The sequence below is a fragment of the Xenopus laevis genome, chromosome 4L, assembly GCF_017654675.1.
Source record: "Xenopus laevis strain J_2021 chromosome 4L, Xenopus_laevis_v10.1, whole genome shotgun sequence".
Classification (NCBI taxonomy): Eukaryota; Metazoa; Chordata; class Amphibia; order Anura; family Pipidae; genus Xenopus; species Xenopus laevis.
This window is the reverse complement of record NC_054377.1, coordinates 41,458,757-41,474,406: the sequence shown is the minus strand read 5'-3', so window position 1 is coordinate 41,474,406 and position 15,650 is coordinate 41,458,757. Positions and strand designations below refer to the sequence as shown.

The window sequence follows — 15,650 nt, the reverse complement described above, 5'->3', positions numbered from 1 at the left end:
TCGTTTGGCAACATCGGCAAATGAACGGATCTTTCCCCGATATGCCATTGAGCTTGAAACGTCGTTGCTGTTTGTTTGTCCTGAAATAAGCCCTTTTGGAATAAAGGGCTGCTGTTTGTTTGTCCTGAAATAAGCCCTTTTGGAATAAAGGCCTTTTAAGAATCTACTTCAAGTGTGGTGCTGTCTGTTCATCGAATTGGTTTACAGAACGGGTGGAAGTGGCCACCTCAGACCTGTACCTGCATCCAATATACCCTATGGGTGAGTGCTGACTTCTAATCTCCATTCCCGATATGCCATTAACAAGCATGGCTATATCGGGGGTAATCTGATTGTTCGGCCGTATGGCTGAAGGATCCAATTGCGATGTGCCATGGGCTCCGGCAGGATCGGTCAAACCTGACCAAACGACCGATCTCCGCCGGACGAAAGATGTCGGCACACGCCACACACAATCCGAAAATCGTACGAATCCTCTATTCGTACGATAGGATCTGTGTGTCTATGGCCACCTTAAGTACTGCTGATTCCTGGTCTGTCTCCATGCTTTTTAGGGTGGGTCACTATGATCAGCTTGAATCCAGGAAAATAACCTCCTACAACAGGCAATATACATGGAGATATATATATATATATATATATATATATATATATATATATATATATATATATATATATATATACACACACCCCCATTTCACAAACCAATTTTCCATTTTTATTGGGATTCCCTCAGAGAAAGGTTATGGCCGTATCAAGATATCCATGTAAAATACTAATTCAACATTCACATGACTTAGAACAGATTTATTTATTCAACAGACTTGTAAGAAATCATGTTTACACAGCATGCACTTTTTACAACGCTCATTTTTCGATTTTTCACGGCTCTGTAACCATTCTACCCATTACAACTACCGTCTGCGTCAGGGTTGCCAGGTTTACATTTCAAAACCAGCCAAAGCCTGTCAAAAAACTAGCCAAAAGCCATTTTCAGAATAACCCAAAACTAGCCCAATTCATACACTGCCAATTCTATTTCCCATACCACTTGTTGACTAAATTAGCAGCACTTCAATCTCCCCCCCCCCCCCCTCTCCCAGCTGCTTCTTGAGCTGAGCCTTTCCCTTATGCAAAGCAGATGGCCTTACCGACCCCAGCAGTGTGTGTGTACAGGCTACTTGCCTGAGACTGGCAACCTTCTTCCCTCTGTAGCTCACTCTGACAGCCAGAGAGAGAAGACAGTTATGGAGGAGTGTGCTGTGTGAGCTCAGAAGAAGAGAAGACGGCACAGCTGTCCTGACGTCCACACTCTTTCTCCCCACCCACCCAGTCTCTTCACAGGCCAACCAGAGAAGCGGGGGGCGGGGCGTGCTGGCACAGGAGCAGCAGCAGTCTCCTCTCCAGGAGCTGCACTGCAATTTGCATAAAAAAAAATTGGGCGGGTTTTAAAAGTCAAACCCAATTGATTGGTCAGGAAACCTACCCCCACTATACATTAGATCACGTGAGAAGCGAGGCTGTGCTCATGTGACATTTTCCAGGTCTCCATTATTGTTGTGACGTGAGCTTGTGCCACCGGGAGCTGCTGACATTCAGATGCCGAACAGTGCTGCCAACATGACTTCCTTCTCAGAGCTGTACTTCAACGTAGACAGCGGGTATCTGGAAGGACTGGTACGGGGATTCAAGGCCGGCATTTTGTCTCAAGGAGATTACCTTAATCTGGTGCAATGTGAAACCCTTGAGGGTGAGTAAGGGCCTAGAGCAGGGATTACACATCCCCCCCCTTATATCTGTCCAGCTGATATTGTGCACTTGCTTTGTGAACCTTCTTATCTCATCATATAGGAATGTTTGGGAAACGATACAAATGCAGGGACAGTCACAGGCCTGCCACAGCAGTTTCAGTCTTGACTCAGGCGACAGACGTTGGTCACTCAGACTGTTTAATGAAAGAATGGTCATTTGTGCTTATAGGAAGGGTTTTGGAGTTGGTAACCCCCCCCAGCTATTTTTGACGTACATTCCTTAGGCACCCAGTGACTACTGGGATTTGTAGTCCAACAAGTTTCGACTGCTTGACGTCTTCAGGTTACCACATATTGTAAAAATGTAGCCTCTAGGAATTCCAGCTTTAAGGGTTCCATTCTGCAGCCATGCTTTTCCATTGCTCTAGTAACCGTGTTATATTTTGATTTTTAGTAATGCCATTTCTGATAAGCAGACATGCAGTAACGCTCAGGGTGGCAGAGAACATAGCTATCCTAAACATTTGGACAGCCCTAACATCTACTGCAAGGCTAGGGGTCACAGGACAGCAGTGTGCTATAGTTTAGGGTAGGGATGCACCGAATCCAGGATTCGGCCTTTTTCAGCAGGATTCGGCCAAATCCTTTTGCCTGGCTGAACCCAATCCTAATTTGCATATGCAAATTAGGGGTGGGGATAGAAATCGTGTAATTTTTTTCACAAAACAAGGAAGTAAATGTTTTCCCCTTCCCACCCTTAATTTGCATATGCAAATTAGGATTTGGTTCGGTATTTGGCCAAATCTTTTGCGGAATATTCGGGGGTTCGGCCAAATCCAAAATAATGGATTCCGTACATCCTTAGTTTAGGGTAATGACATGTTCTAGATGTTGTTACATGGGTGCTTTTCAGCTCAATGGGCAGACCAACAACACAACATTTGTCATTGCGCCTCATACATTCAAGGCCGGATTTACATAGTGGCCACCCCTAGACCCTTTGCCGTTTGTCGCCCGCATTGTCGGCCTGGCAGGACACCGGGAAAAAACCCTGTGGGCCCCAACCCTTAATGGGCCTCCGCTGGGCCAGTCCCCTCTCCTGATCGGCAAAAATTTTTTTTGTTTTTTTTAAGGTGCTGCGCAGCGCCATCTGCGCATTCGCGCACCTATTCATTCAGGAGTGACAACTGGCGCGCTGAACGGCGCCTTAATGCATGGTTGCTCGGTGCATCCTTGTAGGGGGGCGGGGGTCGGAGGGGGCCCTGGACACTAGTCTCAGTGGGCCCAGGCCCCCAGTCCGACCCTGGTCGCCCGGTCCCCTCCCCTTAATTTGGGCAAATTTTCGTCATCTGGATCGGAGCAATGGGGATTGGTGCACGGGAAATTTAAAAAGATATTGTTTCTCCTGTGCATCCCCAGTGTTTCAGAACTAATATGGGTGTGGTTGGGCAGCATGCCGCCTCCGAACATTCTGCTGCCCTAGGCCCGGGCCTTATGACCTCTCCACAAATCCAGGCCTGCATACGTTTCTCTAATAATCCTACCAACAACCACAATCAGAATTTCACTTTGACTACTGCCTGACCCACGAGTCTAGACGATAGAAATTGAAATGAAGGGGAATGGCAAACCACCCAGTATTGCCCCCTGTGCCAGTCTCTGTATGTGCTCTTCTGTGCTGTGTTGCCAATCTGTCACAAGGCAAACTATCTGGTCAGTGCCTGTAACTGTTTCCCATTGATACTGGTTTGTGAAATACACTACCAGCATTGGGCACAGACCACACTGCTGCTGATTTCTCCACAATGCTTGTGTTGCAAGCAATTGATGCATATATACATATCTGTATATTATTATATATGAAAATGGTTTATTTACATGAAGCAGGATTTTACATATGAGCTGTTTTATGCAATATCTTTTTATAGAGATCTACATTGTTTGGGGGGTATAGTTTTCCTTTAATGGGGTGGTTCACCTTTAATTTTAGTATGTTATAAAATGGCTAATTCCAAACAACATTCCAATTGGCCTTCATTTTTTCTTTTTTATAGTTTTTGAATTGTTTGCCTTTTTCTGACTCTTTCAAGCTTGCAAATGGGGGTCACTGACCCCATCTAAAAACAAATGCTCTGTACAGCTACACATGTATTGTTATTGCTACTTTTAATTGCTCATCATTCTATTCAATGCCTCATCTATTCATATTCCAGTCTTATTCATATCATTACAATGTCGCTAGGGTAATTTGGGTCCTAGCAACCAGGTTGCTAAAATTGCAAACTGGACAGCTGTTGAATAAATGGCTAAATAACTCAAAAGCCACAAATAATGAAAAAAATTAAAAACAACTGCAAATTGTCTGTCAGCCCTCAGCCCTCAGTCCTCATTCTCAGGGCTGATGGCTGAGGGTGGAGTTTGCATGACTGATAGCTTAGAAGGGAGGGTAGAGGACGGAGGTGTGATTGCAGATTTGGATAATGAGTGACCGTAAAAGCACCCGATGCGCCATTCAGAAGGCATAGGACATCGCACAAAGGAAGGGTATTTCGCCACAGGATGTCCTAAAATGCGTTCCGTAATGTTATATGTACTACTTGCCTAAAGCTGGCCATAGATGCAAAGATGCAAAGGACTTTCCCATCTCCCGACCCGCCACTAACCATTCAGATCAAAGTCTTACCAGTCAGATTAGTTAAAGAACAGATCAGCAATGTTCTGCCCCTGACAGCAATCGTACGATAGTTATGTCTGACAAAGCTAGTGACAGTCTCCCACTGAAAATCGTACGATCGACAATACACGCAGAGATATTATCGGCAGCCAACAGAAATTTTCTAACCTGTCCGATCGGACAAAAAATGTCGGGACTCTCCACACACGTTTCGAAAATCGTACGAATCCTCGATTCGTACGATCAGATCTTTGCGTCTATGGCCAGCTTAAGGGTGTTGCTCCTCCAGCATGGACACCAAAACATCAGAAAATACTGATTGGTATTGGTGTTTTCTCTGCTGATAAAACATTGAAATCTTGTAAGTGCTGAAATTTGCCTTCTCCTGCATTTCCCAACTATTTTGTGATTGGAGCCTTTTACCACCAATGATTTACATTTCATTGTTGAACTAAGGTGTTTTCCAATGATACAGTACATTTTGTCACCTGTGCTGGAGGAGACGAAGAGCAGGCAGCAAACATACTGTGTGCTATTGCCTTTAAGCAGCAGAAGAAATTAGAATATTTTATTTTGGCTGCCCACATCAGCTCGGTCATGGAATTATATCGGTAAAATTTGTTTGTATAGAACGGGGAAAAAAAAAACACCAAGACATTTGTAATCTCAAAGTCTTTATTAAAAAAATAACTTACTGGAACTCCGCGTGCGCTCCTCTTCAGTTGACACGGCAACGATCCATCGTGCGGCGCTCCTCACTGCCTTCTATAGGAGATAGCCAGGGAGGAGAAATTGATGGAGACTTTTTTGGATACAGCTGAGAGACTGTGTGAGGATCAGCAGGAGAAAGTTAAAAGACAATTTTTTTTCCTCCAGGGGTCTCTTTTTTTTTTTTTTTTTTTTTTTTTCCTTGTCATTTTTTGTTTTATGTCTACCTAGGCCTAGGGTACTTTGTCATTTTGTCCAGTGGAAAACGGCAATGGTCAATTTTTACTGCCTTATGAGCAGACACATAAGTGAGCTTTTCTGAGTGACAATTGCCTGACACATAAGGGTCTAAACAATTACCATTCAAATCAATGGCCAGCAAATTCCGAGGGGCCACAAGCTTAAAATTGCTTGGGCGGCACATAACATTGCCTATGAGCCATTGCCTTTATTGCTAAATACAATTCATTCACATGCAATGAGCACAGACTTTACCTTTTCTGGTTGCTGTTGGAATTTATGCAATATGAATATTGTAAGGAGATTATTTATCAAAGGTCGAATGTTAGAGGTTTTTTTTTTATACCTCGATTGAATACAAAGGAACTCACAACTGTAATGATTTCTTATTTAACAAAAAACTAAAATGGTAAAGTTCAGCGAGTTGCGGGTTAACAACCCGAAAACTCAAATGAATTGAGTTCTCGGCGATAAAAACTTGGATTCTCAAATTAATTAGTTTTTTTTTTTTTTGGGCAAAACCCTCCGAAAAAAACCTTGAACATCATGAAGGCTATTAACATTTTCAGATGATTCAAGGGACCCCCTACATGACTTTGACAGTTTTTAGATGGTGTATTTTCGGATTCAAGCTATTTCCAGGGTCGGGGTATAATATTTTTTTTTTCTCGAAAAATTTATTGAAAACTTGATTTTTGGGGGGGGGGGAATTTTCAGTCCTTACGAAATCTCCCCCTAAGTGTTACTTTGCACCCTAAAATAAATGATCCTTATTCATAAAGCAGTTTTTTTGTCAGCTTTTCATTTAGTTTGCAAGATCCAGTCAAACAGACACTAACGGACTAATGCATCTCTTTGCGGTCATGTGGTTAGCATATGAACATGAAATTTTCATGTGACTTCTCAGATGCAATTTTCCATTACATTTTTTTTATGTTGTCCTCTGCTTTGTATATGGAGAGAATCGCAAATTAAAGAATCTAATAATAAATAAAAAACACACAAATTACCAAATGCATAAATAATTATATTTAAAGAACAAGGAGAGGCGGATTTCCTGGAGGTGCTAATATGTTAGGTGCCACCTAGTAATACCAATTGCAAGGCTTCTTCCTCGGGCAGGTGCAAACCAACCCAGGAAAAAAATAACATTGCCACGCCATCACTTTATTTAACTTTCCCAAGCTGTCCTAAAGAACAGTAGAGTGAAATCAGAGGTATTTACTTTACTCTGTGTGTGTGTGTGTGTGTGTGTGTGTGTGTGTGTTTTTGTCTTAAAAGGTGCACTGTCTCAATATTGTGAGGCTGCCTAATATATTTGCACCCCCCAATCAAAGGAACTCTCCCCAAATAAGATACATTCATTAGTATTCGTTATATCTGTCATTAAAAGTAGGGCCATCTAAATGTGGAGTTGTCACAAATAGCAGGATGTGTATTGGAGTGTTGAAATCCATTATCTTTAGAGGTTGTGCAAGCTTCTGGGAACAACTGTGTCTCTGTTGAAAAAAGACAGAGGACGGTCTGAAACGTTGCCAAGTGTTTGGGGTCAGAGCCCATGTCCCAATAAAGGCATTTTAAGAAAAGAAACTGCTGATTGGTGCAGTCAATAATTGATGTAGTCTGCTGAACTATCTGTCATGTGATTTGTCACCACTAGAGGTTGTTGAAATGTCAGGTTGAGGCTGCAGTGTTAGAGACCATTGGTTTTGTTCTTGTATTGTGCATTTTGTAGCTTAGTAAATAAAGTTGAAATACTGGTATGGGATATCTATAGAAATAAGTCAAATCAACTGGACTTGCTGTGTTTTTTTTCCTTGAAAATGTTTCACCAGTTATTCAACCCATTATCCAGAAAGCTCCAAATTACGGAAGGACCATCTCCCATTGACTTAATTTTATACAAATAATCCAAATTTTTAAAAATGACTTCCCTTTTCCTCTGTAATAATAAAACTTGGACCAAACTAAGATATAATAAATCCTTATTGGAGGCAAAACCAACCTATTGGGTGTTTAATGTTTACATTATTTTCAAGTAGACTTAAGGTATGAAGATCCAAATTACGGAAAGATCCTTTATCCAAAAAAACCCAGATCCCTAGCATGCTGGATAACAGGTCCCGTACCTATACAAACCATCTCTGGTTTGAAAATGCTTTGCACTAGATGCTAGTTCTATGATCACATGGGTGTGTAACTTTTTCACTTCCAGGTTCTGCTTATATTTATACGTTGTTTGGAAATTCTGGTTTCTACATTTTGCAATCTTTTGCCTTACAATCATGTCCTGGGGAGTTTTTTCATAATACATCTCCTATTAACTAAAATTGTAATTCTGCTTTTGTAAGTAAAATGAAACCGATAAATTAGCGAAGATTCACTGGAGAAATTTTGCCTGGAGAAAACCATGTGAATTTTCACCATAAATTTGCCAATACTTTATTAAATTGCCAATGAAATCGTGAATTTATATTTTTGTTGCTGAAATTTCAAGTTTTGCCCTTTAGTAAATATCCCCTATGGCATGATGGCTTTGTAACCCTTTCTAGACTGTATATTTCAATCTGCTCCATCTAATTACCAACTACATCTGCTCCTTCCAGACTGAATTGGCAGCTTATTGGTCCATGTTTGGTAGTAGCCAACTTGCCTGCCCAAAAAACTAAATTGGCCAGCTTTCAATGGGGAGGTTTGATTTTGCTATAGTGTCAAGGACCACATCTGCAGGTTAATGCAGTCCTCGTCTCGACTGCCTACATAGCGGTAATTATATAGTGAATAAAGTACCCCCTCTTGTAAAATATAAGGAATTATAAGTTACCGAGGAGTTTCATGACCATATAAAAACAGGAGGCCGAAGGCCGAGTCTTTTTATATAGGTCATGGAACTCCGAGGTAACTTCTAATATCCTCATATTTTAGAACTGGGGGTACTTTATTTATTATAATACACAAATTTCAGTGAGTCATGTGACAGAAATGACATCAGAACTCACCGTTTTATAAGGATATAATTTCTAGGATATGCATGGCTTTTGTGTATTACAATCAGATCATTGGCCTGAGGGCCAAACAATCGGCTCAGCTCATGATATTGTCCACCTCATGGTAAGATCTATTGTTGAAAGATCCACTTGTTAGGTGACTTTGCCAAACAAGCTTCTTTTTACAGGTATAGCTAGTGTTAGGCAAATACGAGTCCAAATATGTTTAATAGCTTTATTACTTAAATAAATGCAGTGATAACTGTTATGTGTTTCTTATTGCATTTTCTTTAAATATTAGGGTAAATATACAGTATTTTGTGTTCGATCTGATCTTGACATCCAACAGCACAAGATTTGTAGGATCCTAGGAAATCTGATCCTTTATAGTTAGAATGTAAAGTGTGATCAGATAATGTCGGTTGGTGTAATTTGTCTACATTCACAGTCAGTGTATTTCGATAGGAAAAAAAAATTGGTCAGACCCCATCAGATTTTATGTTGGCTGAGACCTGTTATCCAGAATGCTTCGGACTTGGGGTTTTCTGGGTAATGGATCTTTCTATAATTTGGATCTTCATAAGTTAGGGGGCAGACGTATCAAGGGTCGAATTTGAAAAACTTCAAAATTCAAAAAGACCAATCGAGAGATTTTTTTTCGGTGGAATAGGTCCATTTTCGATCATACGAATCGAAGTAATCGTGCATTCGATCAAATTTCGATTCAAAGTTTTTCCAAAAAAAAAAAACGGTTCTAGGAGGTCCCCCATAGGCTAAAACAGCAATTCGGCAGGTTTTAGATTGCCGAAGTCGAATTTTTAAAGAGACAGTACATTCGAATTTTCTAACTTTTTTTCAAATTCTAATCAAATTTGAACTATTCCCTAGTCAAGGTACACAAAAATTGGCTCGAAATTAGTATTTTTTAAATTCGAATTTTCACGTTGACCTTTGATAAATCTGCCCCTAAGTCTACTAGAAAATCATGCAATCATTAAATAAACACAATAATCTGTATTTGCTTACAATAAGGATTAATTATATCTTAGCTTGGATCAAGTACAACGTATTGCTTTATTATTACAGGTATGGGACCTGTTATCCAGAATGCTAGGATCCTGGTGTTTTCCGGATAACGGATCTTTCCGTAATTTAGGTCTTCATGCCTTAAATCTACTAGAGATTAATTTAAACATTAAATAAACTCAATAGGCTGGTTTTGCTTCCAATAAGCATTAATGATATCTTAGTTTGGATCAAGTACAAGCTACTGTTTTATTATTACGGAGAAAAGGGAAATCATTTTTAAAAATCTGGATTATTTGGATAAAAATCATAAAATGGAGTCTATGGGAGGCAGCCATTCCATAATTCGGAGATTTCTGGATATCGGTTTTCCGGATAAGGTATCCTATATCTGTACAGAGAAAAAGGAAATCATCTTTAAAATTTTGGATTATTTGGATAAAATGGAATCTATGGGAGATGGCATTTTCGTTCTGGATAAGGGGTTTCCGAATAACAGCTCCCGTACCTGTAGGATGTGTTTTGCAAATCCGACACCATCAGACAAAATCTCCCGTGTCTGTTAGTGTTGGAAATAACGGGACAAATGTTTTACATTACTGTATCTCTTTTTTTGTATAACATATGAAATAAAAATCAAGAAATTCAAATCACTGAAATAAATGTCACCAACCTGTAAGATGCACAAATACAGTGCTGCCTAATGTAAAGTAGTTCTATGTTTTGCTCTAAGCTATATACTGTACGTGAGACTGTGAAGTCTTAAAGGGGTGATTCACCTTTTAAGTTAAAGGAAAACTATACCCCCCAAACAATGTAGGTCTCTATAAAAAGATATTGCATAAAACAGCTCATATGTAAAATCCTGCTTCATGTAAATAAACCATTTTCATAATAATATACTTTTCTAGTAGTATGTGCCATTGGGTAATCATAAATAGAAAATTGCCATTTTAAAAAATAAGGGCCGCCCCCTGGGATCGTAGGATTCACTATACTCACAAACATTCCAACAAATCATACATGTTAGGTCACATGAGCCAATTAACAGACAGAGTTCTATCTTTTGCTTCCACACTTCTTCCTGTTACAGTTAGAGTTGTAGTATTTCTGGTCAGGTGATCTCTGAGACAGCACACAGACCATCACAAAATGGTGGCTCAAGGCAAGAGGTGTAAAAGGGCAATATTTACTTAAATATATATTCCAGTTTGGGAAGATTCTTTAATATGCCACTTAATATGATATGAGCTATCTGTTGCTTAAGTGTTCATTTTGGGGGTATAGTTTTCCTTTAACTTTTACTATGGTACAGTATGGACGATTCTAAGCAACTGTTCAATAGGTCACACATTATTTTTTATAGGGTTTTAATTATTTGCCTTTTACTTCTGACTGTTTCCAGGTTTCAAATAAGGGTCACTGACCCCATCTGAAACATAAGCTCTGTAAGGCTACACATTTATTGGTATTTCTAATTTTTATTGCTCATCTTTCTGTTCAGGCCCTCTCTGATCCATACTCCATTCTCTTCAAATCAGTGCATAGTTGTTATGGTATGCTGGACCCTAGCAACCAGGTTACTGAAATTGCAAGCTGGAGAGCTGCTGAAAAAAACTACAAATTACAAAAAAATTGCAAATTGTCTCAGAAAATCACTCCCTACATCATACTAAGTTAAGTCAAAGATGAACATCTCCTTTAAACCTTCTTTGCAGTGTTGCCAACTTTATATTAATGTGAGTCACAGTGTGTATGAAATTGCCGTTACAGCAGAAATCACGGGAAGTGTAGTGTGGCATACAGAATTGTAAAGTAATCAATGCAGTTGCCAGTTTTTTGTTGTGGATTTCTTGCAGATCCAAATCTCGGCACTTGATGGCAGTATGACACACAATATCACTTATTTCTTGCTAATTCATGCATTTTATTGTTCATTTTAAAATGAACAGAGTGTTCAGGACTTGATTATTTACACTGGAGTCGCAGGCAGTGTGAACTGCTTTTACCCTTTACCCGACTTATTTCAGTCTTACAGATTCTGCTTAAATTTATACTCCTGAACATGGGGCTCAGAACAGATTGGTTTATTTCTGTTGTTTGTGAGTGGGCATTCAGGGGGCATTATTATCAAGCTGGTATTGGTTCTTGGACTTTTTCCTATAAAAAAAATACAAACAAATATTTGTTGTCTTTTTTACCATAATCTTCTGGCAGAGTTCAGTAAATGTAAGAGACTGCATTAATGCCAATACATCTTCGACATTATGTTTATTGCACTCATGCAGTACGTTTATTGCAGTCTGGTTCAACAGCTCACATGGTAACTATAATGTACTCATTTTTTGCAACAAACTATATTTGCTTTGTGGTATCAGGTCACATAGTTTGGCTCAGCTTGGTGGCTGCCTTCTTGGAGCATAGTAGCAGTGTCGGGATCAGGTTTCTAGGGGTCGTTTACAATGCCCCACGCAGTGTGCAAAAAAAAAAAAAAAGACTGCAGCTTTCCACACAGTGTTCGGTATTGTAAGTAACCCCTTCTGACTTGATCCAGACACTATGCTCCAGGAGGACTAAGCCCTAATGTGTTTTACAATAAAGCATTTTGTCTGCTGATGCCATCATTCAGTAAAACAACTGAGGCCATGCCATGTGCTCCATGTGCATAAAAGAGTGCTCTTAATATTAGGAGGGGGGCCTTTTTCATTAGATGGCAGTGACAGACAAAATATCCCATGTGGCAATAGATAGAGATCCGGTTATACAGGTATGGGACCTGTTATCCAGAATGCTTGGGACTTGGTGGTTTCCGGATGACAGATCTTTCTGTAATTGGATCTTCATAAATTAAGCCTTCTAGAAAGTCATGTAAACGTTAAATAAACCCAATAGGCTGATTTTGCTTCTAATAAGGATTAAGTATATCTTAGTTTGGATCAAGGTCAAGTTATTATTCCAGATAACAGATCCCATACCTGTGTATGATTGAGGGCTAGATGAATATGTAAAACCTTGGTTTTTGGATTTCTGAGTTTGTGTTTTGATTTAATATTTAGATAAATCAGATATGATAAAACCGCCTAGATAATTGTTAGTTCCAATATGGACTCTTTCTTAAAAGGGTGGACAATTGTAAGCAACTTAGCCTTCATTATTTATTTTTTATAGTTTTATTAATGATTTGCCTTCTTCTGACTCTTTCCAGTTTTCAAATGGAGTTACTGACCCCATCTAAACAACAAATGCTCTCTAAAACTTAATGTCAGTGCTACTTTTTCTCTACCATCTCTCCTATCTCTCTACTATCTCTCTATTCATATTCCAGTCTCTTATTTAACGCACTGCATGGTTGCTAGGGTAAATTGGGTCCTAGCAACCAGATTGCTGAAAGCTGCTGCATAAAAAGCTAAATAACTCAAAAACCACAAATAATAAAACATTAAAACCAATTGCAAATTGTCTCAGAATATCACTTGCTACATCATAATAAAAGGTAATTTAAAGGTGAACAACCCCCTTTAACAGATTTTAATTTGTATATGCATGGAGGTGTAAGTTTTTCCTGTTACATTAGGAAATAGACTGACATAATCTATTAAAGGGGTTGTTCGCCTTTGAGACAACTTTTAGTATGATGTAGAGCGTGATATTCTGATATCATTTGCAATTTGTTTTCATTTTTTTATTGTTAAAGGTTTTTGAGTTATTTTAGCTTTTTATTCAGCATCTCTTCAATTTGCATTTTAAAGGAATAGTTCAGTGTGAAAATAAAAACTGGGTAAATAGATAGGCTGTGCAAAATAAAAAATGTTTCTAATATAGTTAGTTAGCCAAAAATGTAATGTATAAAGGCTGGAGTGACTTTATGTCTAATAAAACAGCCAGAATCCAACTTCCTGCTTTTCAGCTCTAAAACTCTGAGTTAGTCAGCGACTTGAAGGGGGGCCACATGGTACATTTCTGTTCAGTGAGTTTGTAATTGATCCTCAGCATTCAGCTCAGATTCAAAAGCAATAGATATGACCCATGTGGCCCCCCCTAAAGTCTCTGATTGGTTACTGCCTGGTAACCAGGGTAACCAGTCAGTGTAAACCAAGAGAGCTGAAAAGCAGGAAGTAGTGTTGTGACTGACCTGTTATACATCAAATCACTCCAGCCTTTATACATTACATTTTTGGCTAACTAACTATATTAGAAACATTTTTTATTTTGCACAGTCTATTTACCCAGTTTTTAATTTTACACTGAACAATTCCTTTAAGCAATCTGGTAACAAGGGCCCAAATTACCGTAGCAACCATGCACTGATTTGAATAAGAGATTGAATATGAATAGGTGAAAAGGGCTGAATCCCGAACCGAATCCTGGATTCGGTGCATCCCTACTTTTAAAGGTGAACAACTACTTAAACAGTAAAAGTAGTAGATGATGTGTAAAGGGGAATGGTGTTCAGCTATGTTTAGTAAATTTTAGATTTAAAAGATTGGCAGCATGCACAGAAAACCGATTACAAAATAAAATAAAAGCCGGAACATTTTTTTACTGACTGCAGAACTTTCATTTTAAATGTATTCTGGCATTATCCAGGCAGTGGCGTTTCACAGTGAAAGTTTGTGTAGCTCTCCATCATAGGCCAATTCATTGTACTGACTTTTTAGCCTTACTCAGGGGGAAAATGTTCTGTTTTTTGCTCTGAAAACTCTTTTTGCAACTCATCTAATATTAGACTCTACAGATGCATCTATTTCCCCGTTTTCTTTTTAAAAGAACATTATTTTGTACATTTTATGTACAGCTATGGAATCTGTTATCCGGAAACCCATTATCCAGAAAGGTCCGAATTACGGAAAGGCTGTCTTTTATATACTCCATTATAATCCAATCCAATATCCAAATTTTTACAAATTTCCTTTTTCTCTGTAATACTAAAACAGTAGCTTGTACTTGATCCCAACTAAGATGTACTGTAATTAATCCTTACTAGAAGCAAAATCAGCTTATTAGGTTTATTTAATGTTTACATTATGAAGATCCAAATTACAGAAAGATCTGTTATCTGGAAAAGCCCAGGTCCCGAGCGGTTTGGATAACAGGTCCATACCTCCCAACTGTCCCGTTTTTAGAGGGACAGTCCCTCTTTTGACAGCTCAACCTGAGGTCCCTCATTTGTACTGGAAAGTCCCATTTTTCTCTGCAATGAATAGCAAGAAAAAGAAACAAAGTTTCTAACTTAATTGGCTTTTGGCAGAGAGCCCAGAACAGCCACATAATCAGATAAAATATTTCAAGATAAGCAAATAAGTAATTGTAACCAGGAATGGGCGAATTTGACCCGTTTCGCCAAAAATTCGCCGCTGGCGAAATGTCGCAGACGCCCATTAAAGTCTATGGGCATCGAAAAAAAATTGTTGCGCGGCGAAATTATTTTGTCGCACGTCTTTTTTTTTTTTTTTTTTTTTGACGCACGTCTCCATACAAGTCTATGGGCGTAATTTTTTCGGCGAAACGAGGCGAAAAAATTCGCCCATCCCTAATTGTAACAATATAAGATAACAGGTCCCTTGGGAAACGTTAGACTCACAGCTTAAAGGGCAATTTACCTTCATTAGCAAAACTGTAATAACTGGAAAAAAAACACAGAAATATGTTCAAACTTTCAAAACCTGCCAAATTTAGTAAAATGAACATGGTAATTAGGGGGTGTCGCCAACTTTTTTGTCCCTCTTTTTATTTCCAAAGTGTTGGGAGGTATGCAGGTCCCATACCTGTACTGTGTTCGATCTTTGGTTGCCCAGAAACATTTTGCAAATTAATATTTGCATTGGCACTTTTCTGTGGAATTCATTCTTTGAAATCCTCTTTGCACAGTTTAAGATACATATTTTCTTAATAGTCCTTTACCTGTACACCTTACACCAAAGTTCTTGTGCATGGGTGGTGGGGGACCCAAAGCAGGAGACAGTAGACTCATCCCAAAAAGATATTGGTATAACATTTGGGGTGAATGCCAATTTGCTGTTCTGGATACTCTTGTAGCTCCACGTGACTGTTAAATCAGGATTTGAAATGTGTATCCTTAGGACAGAAAAAAATCAGCACAGCTGTAGTGAAAACTGAATCCGCAAATTGACCAGGAATCAGGAGATTTTCTGTAAAGAACCTGTTACATGTTTAAAGTGAAAGTGACATACTTTCTATAATACACATATGGACTATCTAAGAGCAAGTCATTTTCTCTTTTGGCAGTGCATACGTGCACCTAAG

General features: G+C 39.0%; 1 protein-coding gene across 2 annotated transcripts in view; it reads left to right on the top strand.

Moving 5' to 3' along the window:
• Window positions 1-1,497: 1,497 nt before the first annotated feature.
• The window catches only part of atp6v0d1.L (ATPase, H+ transporting, lysosomal 38kDa, V0 subunit d1 L homeolog), a 46,971-nt gene continuing 32,818 nt past the window's right edge, over window positions 1,498-15,650 (top strand). The window contains exon 1 of one of the 2 annotated variants that reach the window (XM_041589155.1): window positions 1,498-1,750. In XM_041589155.1, the coding sequence (XP_041445089.1) occupies window positions 1,600-1,750 (151 nt within the window). In that variant the 5' untranslated portion in view covers window positions 1,498-1,599. 2 annotated transcript variants of the gene reach the window in all.